Here is a 20,133-nt window from a genome sequence, read left to right on the forward strand (position 1 = left end):
GTTGTTCCTGATCCCAGCAACTGCCATTTCTACTGCCTCCATTCTACAGTACCATTCCCATTTCCATGTGGTGTTCAGTATTAGAACCTGGAAGCATAGCTGAGACAGCTTAGAGAATTAGTGGAAGGCCCCAGATCTGTGATCTCCCTGGCAAACTCCTGGAACTCCTCCAGTGGAAATTATCATTCATTTAATTGTGCATTATAACATAGAACCAGAAAAACTATAATATTGTATGACGGGGCTTCTTTTCGTAGACATTATAGGTCATATTTCAGAATAACTGCACTTATATGGCCATCTGAAGGCCAAAGTTCCAGACTTTCTCCAGAACTTCCTAAAGCTGGTTAGATGCCTGCAAGGACTATGCAGCAGAGAGGTGAGCTCATATCATGCACGTGCAGGTGGGTTGAGACAAACAGCTGATGACTTTCCCTCTGAAAGCCATACTGGTTTTTTTTTGTTTGAAGGGGTAATAACATCCAAAATGAATGTTGCCACACCACTCATTTTATAACAGAATCACTAAACTTGAGAGAGCCATAAGTCACTATGCATCGAAAAAGCTTGATCAAGATCTCAAGCAACCCACATCAAAGTTGCTGGTGAACGCAGCAGGCCAGGCGGCATCTGTAGGAAGAGGTGCAGTTGACGTTTCAGGCCGAGGCCCTCCGTCAGGACTAACTGAAGGAAGAGTGAGTAAGGGATTTGAAAGTAGGAGGGGGAGAGGGAGATCCAAAATGATAGGAGAAGACAGGAGTGGGAGGGATGGAGCCAAGAGCTGGACAGGTGATAGGCAAAAGGGATACGAGAGGATCATGGGACAGGAGGTCCGGGAAGAAAGACGGAGGGGGGGGACCCAGAGGATGGGCAAGAGGTATATTCAGAGGGACAGAGGGAGAAAAAGGAGAGTGAGAGGAAGAATGTGTGCATAAAAATAAGTAACAGATGGGGTACGAGGGGGAGGTGGGGCCTTAGCGGAAGTTAGAGAAGTCGATGTTCATGCCATCAGGTTGGAGGCTACCCAGACGGAATATAAGGTGTTGTTTCTCCAACCTGAGTGTGGCTTCATCTTTACAGTAGAGGAGGCCGTGGATAGACATGTCAGAATGGGAATGGGATGTGGAATTAAAATGTGTGGCCACTGGGAGATCCTGCTTTCTCTGGCGGACAGAGCGTAGATGTTCAGCAAAGCGGTCTCCCAGTCTGCGTCGGGTCTCGCCAATATATAAAAGGCCACATCGGGAGCACCGGACGCAGTATATCACCCCAGTCGACTCACAGGTGAAGTGTTGCCTCACCTGGAAGGACTGTTTGGGGCCCTGAATGGTGGTAAGGGAGGAAGTGTAAGGGCATGTGTAGCACTTGTTCCGCTTACACGGATAAGTGCCAGGAGGGAGATCAGTGGGGAGGGATGGGGGGACGAATGGACAAGGGAGTTGCGTAGGGAGCGATCCCTGCGGAATGCAGAGGGGGGGGACGGAAAGATGTGCTTAGTGGTGGGATCCCGTTGGAGGTGGCGGAAGTTACGGAGAATAATACGTTGGACCCGGAGGCTGGTGGGGTGGTAGGTGAGGACCAGGGGAACCCTATTCCTAGTGGGGTGGCGGGAGGATGGAGTGAGAGCAGATGTACGTGAAATGGGGGAGATGCGTTTAAGAGCAGAGTTGATAGCGGAGGAAGGGAAGCCCCTTTCTTTAAAAAAGGAAGACATCTCCCTCGTCCTAGAATGAAAAGCCTCATCCTGAGAGCAGATGCGGCGGAGACGGAGGAATTGCGAGAAGGGGATGGCGTTTTTGCAAGAGACAGGGTGAGAAGAGGAATAGTCCAGATAGCTGTGAGAGTCAGTAGGCTTATAGTAGACATCAGTGGATAAGCTGTCTCCAGAGACAGAGACAGAAAGATCTAGAAAGGGGAAGGAGGTGTCGGAAATGGACCAGGTAAACTTGAGGGCATGGTGAAAGTTGGAGGCAAAGTTAATAAAGTCAACGAGTTCTGCATGCGTGCAGGAAGCAGCGCCAATGCAGTCGTCGATGTAGCGAAGGAAAAGTGGGGGACAGATACCAGAATAGGCACGGAACATAGATTGTTCCACAAACCCAACAAAAAGGCAGACATAGCTAGGACCCATACGGGTGCCCATAGCTACACCTTTAGTTTGGAGGAAGTGGGAGGAGCCAAAGGAGAAATTATTAAGAGTAAGGTCTAATTCCGCTAGACGGAGCAGAGTGGTGGTAGAGGGGAACTGATTAGGTCTGGAATCCAGAAAGAAGTGTAGAGCTTTGAGACCTTCCTGATGGTGGATGGAAGTATATAAGGACTGGACATCCATGGTGAAAATAAAACGGTGGGGGCCAGGGAACTTAAAATCATCGAAAAGTTTAAGAGCGTGAGAAGTGTCACGAACATAGGTCGGAAGTGATTGAACAAGGGGTGATAAAACTGTGTCGAGGTTTGCAGAAACCAGTTCGGTGGGGCAGGAGCAAGCTGAGACAATAGGTCGGCCAGGACAGGCAGGTTTGTGGATCTTGGGTAGGAGCTAGAAACGGGAAGTGCGGTGTGTGGGAACTATAAGGTTGGTAGCAGTGGATGGGAGATCCCCTGAGCGGATAAAGTCAAGATCTTACAGGTTTGTATCTATTTTGAGATACTGTCTGAATGCAAATTGCATAAAGCATTCAGTCCCATTCACTGACAGATCCGTAGTCACTTGCCTCATAAAGTATGCATGGATTATTTTTTTATTCCAGCTTTTAGCTTCTCAAATAAAACATGTAGCATGTTCATCTCAAATACTGATTACACCATAACTGTTTATGTCTCCCTTCAGTACTAAAACCATATCAAGCAATCTCTGCATGACTATAATTGGTTTTTATATAGCTCCCAAAGAAGGTATTCTAGACAGACACAGATAGGGAACTACTTTATTGTGCTGTACCAAGAACTTCTACTGTACATTATACATTATGCTCCTATATAGGTCTGGATTTAAGAAAAAGCTGGCAAAGATATAGGATTATTAAACTGAATAACAAGGTAGGTGTTTTAATCGTAGTATGCAAAGCTGAACTATGTGCTGAAAGCTTTTCACTTACATGGCCTGGGAATTGCCATATTATTCTGCAGCTGTTCATTTGCTCAAGAACACCCAGAAATTTAGCCCCAGTCAGAGGCAGTGAATGAGTTTTGTATTCTGTCTTCTCAATTAATGAATTTCCACTTTTTACTCTGCATTAGACAGGAGTACTTGGAATATTTTTCACTTGTCTGGGTGAGTGCAGGCCCAACATCTCTGAAGAAAATCAGACCATTTGATAACACCCAATCCACTATTTTACTATTTAACACTGTCTATCACAAATGCCAATGGCTATAGCCTGTACCATCTATAAAATGCACAGCAGTTACTGGACTCTCTTGGGCTATTCTTACATCATATTCCAAATCTGTGACCTCTACCACCAAGAAGTAGGAGAGTTGCAAATATATGGGAACATCATCGGCAAATTGCATTCCATCCTCATATGAAAATATAATCAGAATCAGGTTTAATATCACTGGTATATGTAATGCTACTTGTTGTTCTGTGGCAGCAGAACACTGCAATGCATAATATATAAGAAATTATAAATTGCTATAAGAAATATATTTTTTTTTCTGATCCTGTACAGTGGTCCCTCCATACCAGACAATCATGCAACCAGTTAGAATGCTCTGCACAGTACATTTGTAGAAATTTGCAAGAGTCTTTGGTGACATACCAATTCTCCTGAAACTCCTAATGAAATGTAGCTGCTGTGTGCCTTCTTTGTAATTGCATCAATAAGTTGGGTCTGGGCTAAATCTTTGAAGTTGTTGACACCCAGGAACTTGACACTGCTCACCCTTTCCATTGCTGATCTCTCAATGATATATATATTGCCAGTCCTTCAGCATCATTGGGTCTAAATCCTGAAGGACTGCAACTATTCACAGATAATTAGAGATGGAAAAATAAATTCTTTGCTGGGAATGTCCAGAACCCATATCAGAATAAATAAAAAAATAGTTTGTGTAAAAGGGTTAAGTATACGGCATTTGACATTATCAGTTGTGGAGGTGCCACGTGTCTTGTGATTCCAGAAGTTAGGACTTGCAGGGAAAATAAGAGTGCAGTAGTTTTAAAGAATTCAGCCAGAGCCAATGGAAATATCGCATGCAGGTTAATATATAGGACATCTTATTAACAATCTGGGGAATTGTTCCCATTTTTGTATAATTTTCACAGATTGTAATATTGAATTGGCAAGGTTGAAAGTACATTAGCCAGCCAGAAGACTCATGTTTCTTATTGAATGGGTGTATGGAGAAGTGGACCTTAGCTTTTTTTTTCACACTCTCAACAAGTATTCAACACCGATGATTACTTTGCCCAATGAATTTGCTCAAGCAATTTGGAAATGCAGTTGAGCTTTAGTGCATCCATGTATAGAGAAAGGACTGCAAAGTTCTTTTTAAATAAATCAAGTTTTTTTTCCCATTGATTACACTGGAATTCATATCTTGTGTGCATTCCTCAACCCATCTCTTGACCATGTTCCAATGTCTATTTTCATTATATCTTGATTCATGTGTCTTAAAATGTATGATTGCATCAGAAGCTAAATGTAGAACTAATAAAAAGAGATAAACATTTTCAAAATTTGTTTTGCTCAAACTGATCTGCCCAGATTGTGGAAGATGTGTCATGGTTTCCTTGGTATCTTAGTACAGAAGGAATAGAATCTTGAAAGTGCTTACATGCACAATCAGGTACTGTATATATCTACAGCAATGAAATATCCAGCTGGCACTCACTCTCTAGGCTCATCTATAAATAAAATTATTTAAGAGAAGTAAAGAAGGAAGATAAGAAAGAAAGTAATGTTTATTTCTGGGAACCAAATTATACTCAAGAATTACAAACAAGAGAAATTCTGTAGATGCTGGAAATCCAGAACTCAGCAGGTCAGGCAGCATCTATGGAAATAAATAAACAGTTGATATTTCGGGCCAAGACCCTGCCGAAACATCGACTGTACTCTTTTTCAAACTGCCAATTCTAAATTCTACATTCAGTGCATATTTTCCTATTTCCAAATTGTTTGTTGATCACAAATAAATATGTGCTATCTATTTTGCCAAGAAATGCATATTATCAAAGCATTAAGGCTATTCGAATATTTACTATACCAATTCCTGCTCAGCAATTAAAGTCTTCAGCAGTAAGTGTATTCAGAATTCATAATAGTATTACTTTTTCTTAACAGCAACCAAGCAAACTTCATAATCTTCCCGCTGATAAGATAGCAAAGATAAAGAAGGAAGACCCTGCTGAATACCTTCACAGAACTTATCTTAATGATCCAAGCAGTATCAATTCATTGACATACATAAAACCAGAGCGTAAACCATTGCAGGCAAAACTGTCTGGTCGCCTTGACATTGGAAGTCAGGTAAGAATAGCAGTTTCCCATTCAGTGTCAAACTTTGGATTAAGTGCAATAGAATGTGGTCACTAATAGTTGTTAATGTAGCAGTTCTCAACCACACACTAAACCTTGAGAAGCATTATCGAAACAAATGACCAATGAAATATTTCTTTATGATTTTTTTGAAAGGCAAATGTGGCACAGGAAGGTAAGAGAATTCTCTAGCATTTTTAATGTCACCAAACTTCCCAGCTGAAGTATTTTTATGCCTCAGGAAAGGGAGTACAACGACAAAATTGTTGTGGCAATTCAGTCTATTTAAATTCTGAGGTATAATCTAAACCCTTCAACCCAGCTCTGGGAGGAACTGAGCTTCCAGACTTAACTTTAAATATACAGGCCTCGAGGCTTAATTCACTGAGTTGGCTTCGTCTATAGCAGATATATTTTATTCAGGAAGTTGGTTGAACTAAACATGTTGGAGCAAATACAAGTTGGGTATGAAAAGGATATGCTCAAACATCTCAAGGATCATAAAAAAAAGGTATAATGTAAGATTATTGCTATACTTGCACACATGCATGCTAAGTACTTATGTGCATGTTACTCAAATGTTTAAGTTATGAGCTGGTTTAAGACGTGCTGGTCTTACCTGAAGTCTGTATATTAAAAATATGCATAGTCTGGTAGTTTATCCAGAAGTACAAATGTTTGTTGTCAATCACAAGCCAGTACTTTCTTCCTAGTAGTTTAACCCCAGCTTTTAGTATTTCTGTGTTTCTCAGCCCTGTTACTTGATTGTTGAGATACAAATTCTTAGCTTTAATTCTATATTTAATTCTGCATTCAGAAGATCTTGGTCCTTCAATTTACCTGCTGATGCTGGTGATTCAGAACTCTAAACTCTCCAGTTTGATACATGGAAACATTCTATGCAATGTAACATGCAGCTAATTAAAGAGCTTAAAAGGATGCAGTAGAGAATTCTATTCCTGTGTGTAACTTTTTTATACCTGTATCAATGTGATGGGATCAGTGGCCAATGCTGGATGATTCTTTCCTAGAACTTTCTTACATCCCTGGAAAAAAAATAACAGTTATATGACATCAGTCTTTTGATCCATTTATGAGAAATGCTTCTGTTCTTTACAAACACACCAACTATCAGATTGAATTCCTATTAAGGGAATACCTCAAAGATGCAGATATATTTTATGCCACATAGCTGGTTATATTATTAAAACATTGTCTTTGCCATCTATGTACTCCAAGAAAGCCATTACATTACTGTTAATATTTCTGAAAGTTACTGGAATGATTCATATATCTGGAATGCTTCTTACCACATCTCATTAAAGTTATGAAAAAACATTGAAACATATTAAACACACTTTTCTGTCATTTGCGGAGTTCAGTGATGTGACCAGAGGTACTGCACGCTTATCTGTTAAAGCAGAAATTTTATAGCATTGCCAATGACCTGGAAAATTTTAAAGTGTGCTTTACATACTACTCCAGCATTAAATTTTATTTGCCACCTGTATGCTTTTTCAACAAGCCTAGTAATATATCTTTGAGGCCTGTAGCAATCCTCCTTACAATTCACTACACCTTCAAATGTTATGTCCTCTACAAACCAATAAGTACGATATTTGGAAGTGTGTGAACAGTATAATTCTGCTATTTCACTGTGCCTCAAGAAATAAGAATTATACGCTTCCTGGCTTATTTTGGACAGTTGTATTCAGTTGCATATACCTTATAAACTGCTATTGCAAAAACAATGAAATGCAGATTTAGATTAGGTTATGAAGACACGCAGTCCTCTTTTATTGTCATTTAGTAATGCATGCATTAAGAAATGATACAATATTTCCTCCGGTGTGATATCACAAAACAACCAAGACTGAAAAAACTAACAAAACCACATAATTATAACATATAGTTACAACAGATTTAGGTGGCTTTGCTGCAACTTTTAGCATGTTGATTGCATGTCAATTTATTCAGTTGCTTGAATGTTGTATCTGATGGTTTCGGAAGTTAAAAAAGTCTTCTTAGTTACCATTATGCAGTTTATTATCCATGTAAGATGATTTACTGTAAGCTAAATTTCATGCAAATGAAGTTCTGAAAGCCCCTGTAAAATTTACTTTTATTCTATCTGCTATCGTATTTCATACCAGTTTTGCCCTTATTAATCTTGCCAAAACGCTGGCCAAGCAGTTCCAGGCAAGTCACAGCACTGACGTTCATTTGAAAGTATGGAAAATTACCAAGCATGTCCTTTTTACAAAGGTGACAAATCCAATTCCAATCATTATTGCTCATTTCACCTATTCTCAATCATCAGAAAAGTGATGGAAGCCATTTTGACAATATAATCAAAAGGTACTTCCTCACCAATAATCTACTCACTGATTCGCAGTTCAGGTTTCATCAGGACTATTTGATTCTAGCTTACATAACAGTCTTGATCCAAGCAAAGACGAAAGCGGCAAGGTCCTTGACACTAAGGCAGTAGTTGACTGAATCATAGGTACTCAGGCAAGGTCAATATGGTACACTGAAAGGAAAATTATGCTTGACAGTTTTATTGAAGTTCATTGAAGGAAAAATATTTGCTGTGGTAAAGAGGAGTTGTTGGATATACTGTCCCGTGATGTTGAGAAGCATTTGAAATGATGTAGCATCAAAGGTCACTGTATGATGTAGGAGGTGACATATTAGTGTGAGTGAAAACTGGAGCAGCTAGAGGAAACCATCACAGTGACAGATAGAACATACAGGCTCCACATGGACAACACCAGAGGGCAGGATTGTACCTGGGTCACTTGAACAGTGAGACAGCAGCTCTGCTAGCCATACCAATATGCCATTGTTCTAGTTATCTTCTTTTGCACATTGGTTGTCTGATGATCTTTGTTTGTGTGTAGATTTCCATTGATTCTACTGTATTTCTTTGTGGTACCATGAATGGCTGCAAGAAAATGAACCACAGGGTAGTATACGGTAACATATACGTACTTTGATAATAAACTTACTTTGAACTTAGAACTTTTAAACTTTTGAAACTGGTAGCTTGTCTTATGGGAACGGTCAGGTAACTTAGGCTTTTGTCGGCTGGAGATTAAGAGTGAGAAAGAATTTAATTGAAACATTTAAGACCCAGAGGAGTCTTGGCAGAGTGGATGTGAAGAAGATGTTTGCCCTTATGAGAGAATGTGGAATCAGTGGTCACTAGTTGAAAAGAGGAGGCTGCTCATTTAGGACAGAAATAGGTGAATTCTGAGAACAGTTTCTTCAGAAATCTCCTGAAAAGTTAGAATGTTTGACTAATCTCAGGTCGTGTTACAATTCTTGATAATTTTACAACATATTTCATAACATATGTTAGTAATATTAAACCTAATTCTGATTCTGAAAAACTACTGAGGGTGGGCAACAATTGTGAGGATGAGGTTGTAATCTTATTGAGTCAAGGAGCCAAGTAGCCTTCATTTGCTTCCATTTGTATGCCCATGTATTCGTGTGTACCATCTGGTTCTAAAATCTTTGTAGTTTTTTTTTCATAATTCTTTTCTCTTTTTTTCTCATCTTTCTCTGAAGGTATGATTTAATTGGGCTATAGATCCATAATTACTATCATCCTTTCATCTACTTGCCCATGTAAAGACTATTAATAGAAGAGGCTGCAGAAACTATAAGTTCAATGTTATAATCCAGATTTCTTATTAGCAGTATTACTTACAAATCCTTCAGACCAAGAAAGAAATACTGTAGCTCAAGAAAAATTGTAAATGGCCAAATTAAATAACAAATTCCAAATGGATAAATATTGAAACCTCTGTTAAACACTTGTGGTTTTCTAAAAGAGCTCATATACTTTTGTGTGTTTTTTTTTGCCCCTAAACCTCCAAGATCCATTTCTCATTCAAGGTTAAGGTTGACTTACAGGTCATAGGTTTGTGTGTTTGACATATGCCAGATCTATATTATAACCAGCATTGAATAATATTATGCTTCAAAACACCTGCTGCAGGGAATTTTCTGACCTTTTCCTCAATTTCAGGAATCCACCGGATTCACCAGCAATGAGAATGGTTATGTATATCCAGCCAAGAGTGCAACAGATACTGACAGATTCCTGACAAATTATAAACTTTGGTGAGTCCCTGTGTGAGAAAATACAAAGATAAGTAAAATGTTTTACAATGCAGCATGTTAACAGAATATAGATGTTACCATCTTATGTTGCCTGTGGGAGGCCTCATTCATTGGTATTGGAAGGGGTGAGATGGTGGATGGATTCTGTCCTAGGTTTTTTATATAATGGCCAAAGAAATAAAAGCATTGAGCAAGACAAGTCTTACAAAACCACTCCAAAGAGAAATGAATATTAGCAGACCTAAGGGCTTCAGGAACTTAAAATAATTACTCTCTTTTAATAGAAGGATAGGTACTGGTATCACCCATTGTTACCAACTCATTGTTGTTCTACTTTTTATTCAGATGCCAGAATTAACAAATTACTAGAGGTTGATAAAATTGTTCCAGATTTACCAGCAGTATATGCTTAGAGTATGAATAAAGCTGGGGTGACTGTGTTTAGAGTCATGGAGTCATACATCATGGAAACAGGCTCTTTGGCCTAACTTGTCCATGTTGACTAAGATGCCCACCAGTTTCATTTGCCTGTGTTCGGCCAATATATTCTTAAGCCTTTTCTATCAATGAAAATAGAGACAATCAGAGACAATATGATAAAGACATGATAAAACAGTAAAACCCATAACAATTTAACATGAATAGTCAACACACAGTTGCAACGTATAATTATATAACTTTCTTAAGTACTAGTGCCAGGCAAAATTGCACTTCAAAAAGATATTTCATCCAAAATGTGGAATAGATTGTTAAAAATACAGTTTCAATATGACGAGCAAACAAGGCAAATTTTGAGATAAATTTTGAGAAAATGGAGATAAAGTTAGAAAACATACTGCTTTGCCATGTAAGGTTTTGGGGAATGGTTGTGCATTGCTAACTGTTTTGTGGGGATGAAGATTTGTATGGCAGGATAGAGGGCAGTAAAGAAGAGGCTGGGTGGAGCATTTGTAGCCATGTTCAGCCAGGAGTACTGAATAGTTGATCCATTTTACTATTGTCCTGAGATTCCCACTCTTGCAGAAGTGAGACATCAGCCTGTTTGATTTATCTTACTTGGGAGAAAGAAACATCTGAGAACACTGAATACAGCAAATGCTAAGAGACCAGTCGATGTCCCAGGTGCTGTACATTTCTGACCTAGCTGCTCCTCAATCCAGGCTGTTTTGTACAGGATATAGTCACAACACTAGTGTATAGGCACAATGGGGAAAATGGCCCAGCTATGTTCTGTTCACAAAATATAGAACAAATCCAGTCTGGCTAAATACTACCCAGGTAGTATTCAACAAAATAATGGCAGGTGTCATATCAAGTGCTGACTGACGCCAGGGTAAATCAGTAATGATTTGGAGCCTCAGGTCCCACACCACCAGGTTCAGGAACAGTTATTACCCCTCAACCATCAGACTCTTGAACCAAAGGGGATAACTTCACTCCCCCACACTGAAATATTCCCACAACCTTCAAGGACCCTTCATCTCGTTCTCGGTATTTATTGCTTATTTATTTAATTATTATCATTTCATTCTTTTAGTATTTGCACAGTTTGTTGTTATCTTTTTCACACTGGTTGAATGTCCATGTTGATGCAGTCTTTCTTTGATTCTGTTATGGTTATTCTATTATGGATTTGTTGAGTATGGCCACAAGAAAATTAATCTCAGCGTTCTATATGGTGACATATATTAATTTGATAATAAATTTACTTTGAACATTGAACTTTGAAACTTATTACAGCCTTGATCCAAACATCTAGCAAAGTGATGACTTATAGAGATTAGGTGAGACTAACTGCCCTTGGTATCAAAGGACTCTGATAATAAGGTCAATGGGCATCAAAGTGAAAACACTCTGATTGTCAGAATCAAACTACACACAAAAGCTGATAGTTATGCTTTTTGGAGGTTAATAATCCCAGTCAGAGGATTCCCTTAGGATTATGCTTGGGATCCAACCAATGCCTTATCACTGACCCTTCTTCCATCACAAAGGCCGGAAGTGGTGATTCTACAATACTCAATTTCTTCTGCAATACCTCAACAACTTAAGTGATCAATGACCACATGCAGAAGTATCTAGAAAGGATGCAGGCTTGGAAAGATAAATGACATGTAAAATTTGTGCCACAGAAGTGACAGGGAATGACCATCTACAACAAAAGGAAATTTGATGAAATCCCTTTGACATTTAATGACATTGTCACTGTAACATTGCCACTGTTACATCCTCCACCAGTAATATCCCGGGGTTACCATCAACCAGAAACTGGTTAAGGCTGGGTATTCTGTGGTGAGTAATTCACTCTTGATATTTCTGTACCTATTTTTACCTATAAAGCACAAGTCAGCAGTGTGATGGAATGTTCTCAATTCACCCAGGCTATTCCAACAATACCTCCCAAACCTACAACCTCTACCACTGAGAACAATAGGAGCTGGGGCATGGGAATACCTCTAAATATATCTTCACTTCTAATCTGCACATGAACCTGACTTGGAAATGTGTTCCTTTACATCGCAACATCAAAATCCTGGAGGTCCACACCAAATAGTACTCCGTGAATATTTTCAGTCGAAAGATTACAGATGTTCAAAAAAAAACCTTACCACCATCTTTCATAAGGCAGATTAGATACGTAATAAGTGCTGGTTTTGTCAATGATGCGCAATTCCTGAGAAATGAATTTGAAAAGCTTCCCTCAGCCAAAAGGCAATGAAAAACTTGCCAGAGAGAGCCATTGAACTAGAAAATAAACATGTGACCATAGGAAGATTTTTCTGCAGGAAGTAGGAATTAAAGTATACTTCGAGGAGGCAAATAGATGAAACTGATTCAAGGGAAGCATATTTGCTTGTTGGATCTAATGGGCAATTTGAAAATTCACATTCTAATTCTTTCCTAATTTTTTAAATTGTAAGGCACAATGACAAAACACCAAAGGGAGAAGACAGAGAGGGTTGGACAAGAGGAGGTATCCAGAAACAGCTAGCTGATGGTTTTGTTCGAAGCAGCATCATTCATAAGCATGGACCTGACTATAACATAACTGAAAATTTACATCAGATTCACCCCCATGTGGCCAGGTAGGAACTAAACTGAAGGTTCACCAGAAGATACCAGTGTCCTGGTACTCATTGTTCCATTAAACCATTAGTTCTGTGTGTGTTGGCCTACTTTAGCCTCCAGTTGGATGATCAGATCTCTTACTGTTTAACCTCTCCCCACAGCAGTAAATTTCTCCATCTCCTGAAACCCCCAACATTTTCACACATATTCAGTTTTGGCTATTTATGCATCCCCTGTTTTAATTATACTATCATTTTTGTCTATTTCTTCACATGCCAGGACCCTAAACTGTTGAATTCTTCAATGATCCTCTCTACTGCTTTGACAAAGTTAGTCTCAGTTTTACTGTTTTCTTTTAATTGGAAAAAATGTGCAAATACTCATTTGATCTGGCAATAAAGATTTGAACAAAATAATTACCTTAGAGACTTAGTTCTAACTGGCAGAATGTACCACATGGCTGCCTGTTCAAGCAGCAAAGAGACCAGTGGGATCTCAGTGATGGGCCTTAGCTGAATCCAACTCAGAGCTGCTCATACAATAATAATTCTCTTCTGCTAGTTTTCCAGTATCTGGGTCCTGAAAGTAGAGACCTTGTTGGAGGAAGTAAGGGGATTCTCTTCTTGATTTGGGGCCATTGTTTGGTCAATGCATTGCAAGCATACACAGACAGTAGCTGAGACTGAGCAACAAAATGTATCATTCCCACTTTGAGCCCTGATTGAACAGCTCATGAAATATTTAGTAATTGACTCAGAGAGTTTGAGTGCCATTGTGTTTTTGACTTCACCATGGATGACCTTGCAGTCTGAGCTCTGGGACCTGTGTTGTTTTAGAGCTTCTGCTGTGCATATAGATCCTGATGCCTTAACTGTTGTTGCTGCCTTTGCAGTGTAGTCACATTCTTTGGTATTTGCTTGTACTCTCCTGTTCTTTCAGCATAAACCAAGCTCCCTTTTCTGTTTTAGCCCTGGATTTCATATTCTTACACCCTCGAACCAGCAGCCTGTGCTATGCACTTTATTGTTCCTATACCTACATGCAACCTTAAAACTCATGTGCATATTTTCATGTGTCTAGAACTTGCGCTGTAAATTAATATTTCTTCAGGATCTGTGATTTGAGGCTTTAGATTCATGATGTCCTTGCTATCTACCCTCAGGATCCTGTGCTTTACATATTTATGTCCTGGCATTCTATTCTGTTTTCTTATGCTGTGCATGCTTTCTTGTATCTTTCTGGACTGAGTAGTGTCGTCTTGAGACTCGGGAGCCTGTGTTCTCCAGTTTCATGTCCTTGGAGCCACTACTGTGGGCCTCTAGATACTTATTGTGTAATTCCTGGGATGTGTAGCATTTTGTCAACCATGTTGAAATGGGAAAACTTCAACAAGTTCTGTACCCAGTCATAGAAAATTCTTAGCACCAGCTAACTGAGAAAACTGAAAGCATAGAATCCATTAATCTATTTAGTAAGAAAACATTGGTTTCTCTGCTCAAAATAAGCTTCCAGTAAAGTGTGTTGCAATTGTATGCTTATCAGTAATATTTCACATAAAATATTTAATACATTTAAGAGAAGATTAAAGCTGTTTTATAGTTTGTGATTGCTATTTTACAGCTAGTTGACATTGTTTTATCATGCAACGCTGCTTGTTTATTTCTCTTGCCTTTCTTCCTTCCCTCCCCCAGCCAATGTGTAATGAGCTGAGGGGGATGTGTGACGGAATTGCATCTTATCAGAGAATCAGAACTAGAGTGGGTGGAAAAATGAACATAGGTAATCCTGTTGACTGTTTCACAGGAAGAAAAAAAGAATTAATAACTTGAAATCGTAAATCTTAAAAATAGCCGCAAATGGGGTTTATGACTAATACCAGGTGTCAAGGCAGGTGAATTTGCTAATTTCCTTGCTAATACCTAATGTGTAACATGAGGCTGGCAAGACCACTTTTCTATGGGAGAAGAGATAGAGCCTAGTGGGGTCCACCTGACATATGCTGATATTCATCTGGACTTAAGGATTTGTCAGATTAGTGGACTTCACCCCAAGGCCATTATATCAAAGAAGCATGTGGGTCAGGCAGTGGCAGATGTATATGGAAGGGCTGCTGTAGGCAGTGAGCTCAGGGTGAAGACCATTACACTTTAGAGCAACCTTTAGAGGTGTAGCCAAGAGCATTTCAGGCCAAGTGCCATTCATTAGTGGAAAAATTGTATTTCTATGGCTCTTCTGTACTGGAGGAACCACTCACATCCTCTCATCCAAGCTCTTGGTGGCAATTTGAATGAGCCCGGGGAAACATGGTAGTCAGAAAGAGTGAAATGGTCTGGGTTCACTTTATAATTATAATGTGTACAACGGCTGCCCTGAAAAGACACATTTAAAAATTCCTGGAGTTTACAGTCACACAGGAAAGGATAAATGCATTAGTACTTTTTTTTTAAATTAGGGATTATTAATGGCTAGGCATCATCGGGATGAATGGATTAGAGTGTTGTGTTGCTGTGGAACGACTAGTGGGTTAAAGAATGTTGCTTTATTTTTACGTGGAGGTATAGGATATCTGATGAAGAGGTCTACTGAGTTATCTCGAGGAGAAGGCATTTTCCTTATAGCCCTGCAGCCTGACTCCTCATTCAGACATAATATGTCGTCTGCATATACCTGGCTAATTGACTCCTCTGCAAATATATCAAGTCTCAATCCTTCCTGAACTGCTATATTGTGAAGAGTCTCCAGCAGGAATTTATTATACTGTGAATCAGAACAGTTCGTGGAAACATATTTTAAACTACGTGTTTAACCTTTTGATTGGTGGCTTGAAATCTGCATACGCCTCATTGAGGTGGTTTTCTCTTGATGTTCAGAGATTTCAGTTTCAGCAACAATTTAGAAGGCAAACTGCTTAGACCAGAAGCCAACTACTAATTTTATCCTCTCCCTTGGAAAGCCAATTGAGGATAATGAACAAGCCAAACGCCTTTTTGCTAAGATAGCTAATTCAATATATTTAGGCATTATCAATGTGGTTTTAGTATCACCGACTGTAACCTGAATCTTGGGGAAGCTATGGGCTGTATAAAATGACAAAGCTATATCTGTATATTCTCCTTAGTTCTAAAAAATTGTGAATCAAAATGCTCTGTCTTAAAAGCTGTCAATGACCAACTGTGCTCTTCTCCTTTCCTGGTGATGCTACTTCTGACCTTAACTTGTAACAACAGTTGAAGGGTGGAGATAGCTATCATGGGCAATGAGAGAGCAGACGACTGGGGCTTTTGGACTGCAGTGATGCCTTACTCTTTGGTAAGGACTGTTCCTCATGAAGGGAAGAATATAGTGATGATCACAGCTCAAACTCCTGTCGATACAATCCCCCAGAAGTTCACTTGCTTTACATCTAAGGAGAATGGTACACTCATCAATATTTTGGGAATATGTTTCATTTAGATTTCTGTGCATTGACAGGTCAGTAGATTTCACTGCAATACTTGTAGTGTTTTCCTGGGTCCATTTACGATGTGGAGCATAGAACACATGATTAATATTTAGAACAGGACTGTTTATTGCTTTGCACATTTTTTCTTTATATGATTTGAAGAATAAACAAGCATAACAGAATCACACAACTTTGAAGTAAGTTTACATAAGATGAGGCCTAAATCCACTGGTGTCAGGCATAATTTCAGTGACTAGCTGCAGTGATGCCTCAGAACAAGGAAACCTAACTAATTGAAGATAACATCACACACATTTCTTCCAACTGAAAAGTTCTTATGTTTAAATAAATGCCTTTGAATCTCTTTTTTTCCAATTGAGTGGGCCTTAACAGACAACCAAATCTCCCATTAGTTTTGTACTCATAGAACACAGAACCTGGAATAGTATGGCACAGGGGCAGGCCCACATGGTCTGTGCTGATCATGATACCAATTTAAACTAATCCCATCTCTCTGCAAATTCCCTGCCTGTTCATATGCCTGTCTAAATGCCTCTTAAACATTGCTATCTGCTTCCACCACTTCCCCTGGCAGCACATTCCAGGCAACTACCACTCTCTATTTAAAAAAATTGCACACAGATCATCTTCAAACTTTCCCCCTGTTGCCTTAACCCCAGCATTTGACATTTCCTCCTTGGAAAAAAGATTCTGGCTATCTGTGCCTATCATGCTGGCTGGTGGCGCAGTGACATCAGCGCCGGACTCCGGAGCGAAGGTTCCCGAGTTCGAATCCAGTCGGGCCGCTCCCGGGCACACTTTCCATTCGTGCCGAGTTGAGTGTCGAGCTTGCAACTCATAAAAAAAAAACTGCACTGTGAGAAGGATGTGGGGGACCACTGATAGAATCTTTCCTCCAAGATAACCACTTGAAAAAGTGGTCACCGAGGCTTTGGCGGAGTATGACGCACAAAAAAAAATGCCCATCATAAATTTCTAAACTTTCATCAGGTCATTCCTCAGCCTCCAAAGCTCCAGAGAAAACAATTAATGTTTATCCAAACTCTCCTTACACATGCAACCACCTGGTGAACCTCATTTACACCTTCTCCAAAGCCTCCGTATTCTTCCTGTATTGCAGTGACCAGAACTGCACATAGTTCTCCAGATGTGGTCTAACTTTTACTCTTAATAGGTGATTGTGATCTTTTGTGTGCTTACTGTGTCTGATTGTTGGTAATGTGTGATTGGACCTTGACCCTGTAGTAACACTGTCTTGTTTGGCTGTATTCATGACTATACATGTATGGTTCAATGACAATTATACTTGAATTGATTAAATTTTTATACAGCTACAACATGCTTTGGCAATTTTTATACTCATTGCCCTGACTGATAATCAGCCAATAGTCGTAAGCTTCGTTTACCATCTTAGCTGCTTGTGTTGTCAGGGAGCAATGGATTTGCACCCAAGATCCCTCTGTACATCAGTGCAATAGGCTCCTGCCATTTAATTTCCTCTTGCTTCAAGTTATCCCTGGTGGTTCCTCACGTCAGTGGAGATAAGGAAGTCAATCCATAAGTCTCTGAACACAAATAGATCTCAACCCAATTCCCAAACCTCAAAGTATGTGGCAAGCTCACATTTTGATTCTTATGTTCACTTTACATAATTGAAATGTGATATTTTACATAAAGATATTAACTGTATATGACTCAGCTGCAGAGCATGATCCAGGCAAGAAGTGGGCCACCCTTCAAGGATAGGGATAACAGAAAGTGAGGGTCTAGGAAATTCTACTCACCGCCCTAACGGGTTGGGCTCAAAATTGACACATAACAATTGCTCACTTTGTCAAATATTTATCAAATTATCTGACTATATTCCATGACTGCCTTCTGTGTGAACTAGTAACATAGAAGATATAGAACATAGAACATGGAACATAGAACATAGAAATCTACAGCACATTACAGGCCTTTCGGCCCACAATGTTGTGCCAACCATGTAACCTACTCTAGAAACTGCCTAGAATTTCCCTAGCGCATATCTGTGCACGCTGGTTACCTATCTACAGGAAAGATATCAATAGGGTTGAAAGAGACAGAGAAAATTTATGTTGCCGGGATTTGATGACCTGAGTTATAGGGAAACCTTGACTATGTTAGCACATTATTCCCAGCAGCGTGAGAAAATGAGGGGAAGCTTGAGAAGTATAGAAAATTATAAGGGGTATAGGTAGAGTAAATGCAAGCAGGCATTTTCCACTGAGGTTGGGTGAGACAGAACTAGAAGCCATAGTTTAAGACCATAAGCCATAAAACATAAGAACAGAATTAGGTCATTTTGCCCATTGAGTCTGCTCTGCTATTCCATCATGGCTGATCTATTATCCTTCTCAACCCTATTCTCCTGCCTTCTGCCCGTAACCTTTCATGCCCTGACAAATCAAAAACCTATCAACATTCCCTTTAAATGTATCTAATGACTTGGCCTCCACAGTCATCTGTGGTGATGAATTCCACAGATTCACCACCCTCTGACTAAAGAAATTCCTTCTCATCTCTGTTCTAAATGGATGTCACTCTGTTCTGAAGCTGTGTCCTCTGGTCCCAGACAAAACCATTGTAGGAAACATTCTCTTCGCATCCATGCTCTCCAGCATTTCAATATTCAATAGGTTTCAAAGAGATCCCCCCTCATTCTTCTAAACTCCAATGAGTACAGGCCCTGAGCTGTCATACTGCCCTCTGCAACTGGATCCTTGACTTCCTCATCAGAAGACCTCAGTCTGTGTAGATCAAAAATAACATCTCACTGACAACCAACACTGGTGCACCTCAAGGATGCATGTTTAGTCCATTACTATACTCTCTCTACACCCACAATTGTGTGACTAGGACAGCTCAAGTGCCATCTATAAATTTGCTGATGGCACATCTATTGTTGGCAGAATTTCAGATGGTGATGAGGAGGTGTTCAGGAGGGAGATAGATCAACTGGTTTAATGGTGTCATAGCAACAATCTTGTACTCAACGTCAGTAAGGCCGAGCAGCTGATTATGGACCAGGAAGGGGAAGTTGAGAGAACACACACCAGTCCTCATTGAGGGATCAGAAGTGGAAAAGGTGAACAGTTTCAAGTTCCTTGGTGTCGACATCTCAGAAGAACTACCCTGGGCCCAACATATTAATGCAATTACAAAGAAGGCATGGCAGTGCCTACATTTCTTTAGGAGTTTGAGGAGAATTGGAATGTCACCAAAGACACTTGCAAGTTTCTGTAGATGTACCTTGGAGAGGTACATCTATAGTGTGGTTTCAGAGAGGTACATCTCAGTGCAGTTTCAGGTCAGAACGCTCCACAATCAACATGATCTTCTCCCTTCGACAGCTACAAGAGAAATGCAGAGAGCAAAGACAACCACTCTACGTCGCTTTCATTGACCTCATGAAGGCCTTCGAACTTGTGAGCAGAGATGGCCTGTACAAGATCCTCACTAGGATTGGTTGTCCCCCGAGGCTCCTCAGGATAGCTCAGTCATTCCACACAGACATGAAGGGCGTCGTTCAGTTCGATGGCTCTTCTTCGGATGCCTTCAACATCCACAGCAGTGTGAAGCAGGGCTGTGTGCTTGCCCCCACCCTGTTCAGCATCTTCTTCGCAGTCATGCTGAAGCATGCCTTTGGAACATCAACTGATGGTGTCTGCCTCCACACCAGATCGGACGGGAGGCTGTTCAGTCTGTCCCAGCTGAAGGCAAAAACCAAGGTTCGTGAAGTACTCATCAGGGACATGTTGTTTACAGACGACGCGGCACTGGCAACACACTCTGAAGAGCAACTGCAACGCCTTACGGACAGCTTCTCAAGAGCCTGCCAGGACTTCAGCTTGACCATCAGCCTGAAGAAAACCAACGTGTTGGGCCAAGGTGTTGAGCACCCCCCCTGCCATTACCATCAACAACTATGAGCTGGAGGTAGTTCACGAGTTTACATAC

At 40.1% G+C, this 20,133-nt stretch overlaps 1 protein-coding gene across 1 annotated transcript in view; it reads left to right on the forward strand.

Annotated features, from left to right (window-relative positions):
• The window catches only part of saxo4 (stabilizer of axonemal microtubules 4), a 112,894-nt gene that overhangs the window by 80,967 nt on the left and 11,794 nt on the right, over positions 1-20,133 (forward strand). Inside the window, exons 10-12 of the mRNA XM_063063198.1 lie at positions 5,292-5,477; positions 9,526-9,620; positions 12,542-12,706. Coding sequence (XP_062919268.1) covers positions 5,292-5,477; positions 9,526-9,620; positions 12,542-12,706 — 446 coding nt within the window. The remainder of the gene's footprint in view (positions 1-5,291; positions 5,478-9,525; positions 9,621-12,541; positions 12,707-20,133) is intronic.

The sequence above is a fragment of the Mobula hypostoma genome, chromosome 11 (genome assembly GCF_963921235.1).
Source record: "Mobula hypostoma chromosome 11, sMobHyp1.1, whole genome shotgun sequence".
Lineage (NCBI taxonomy): Eukaryota > Metazoa > Chordata > Chondrichthyes > Myliobatiformes > Myliobatidae > Mobula > Mobula hypostoma.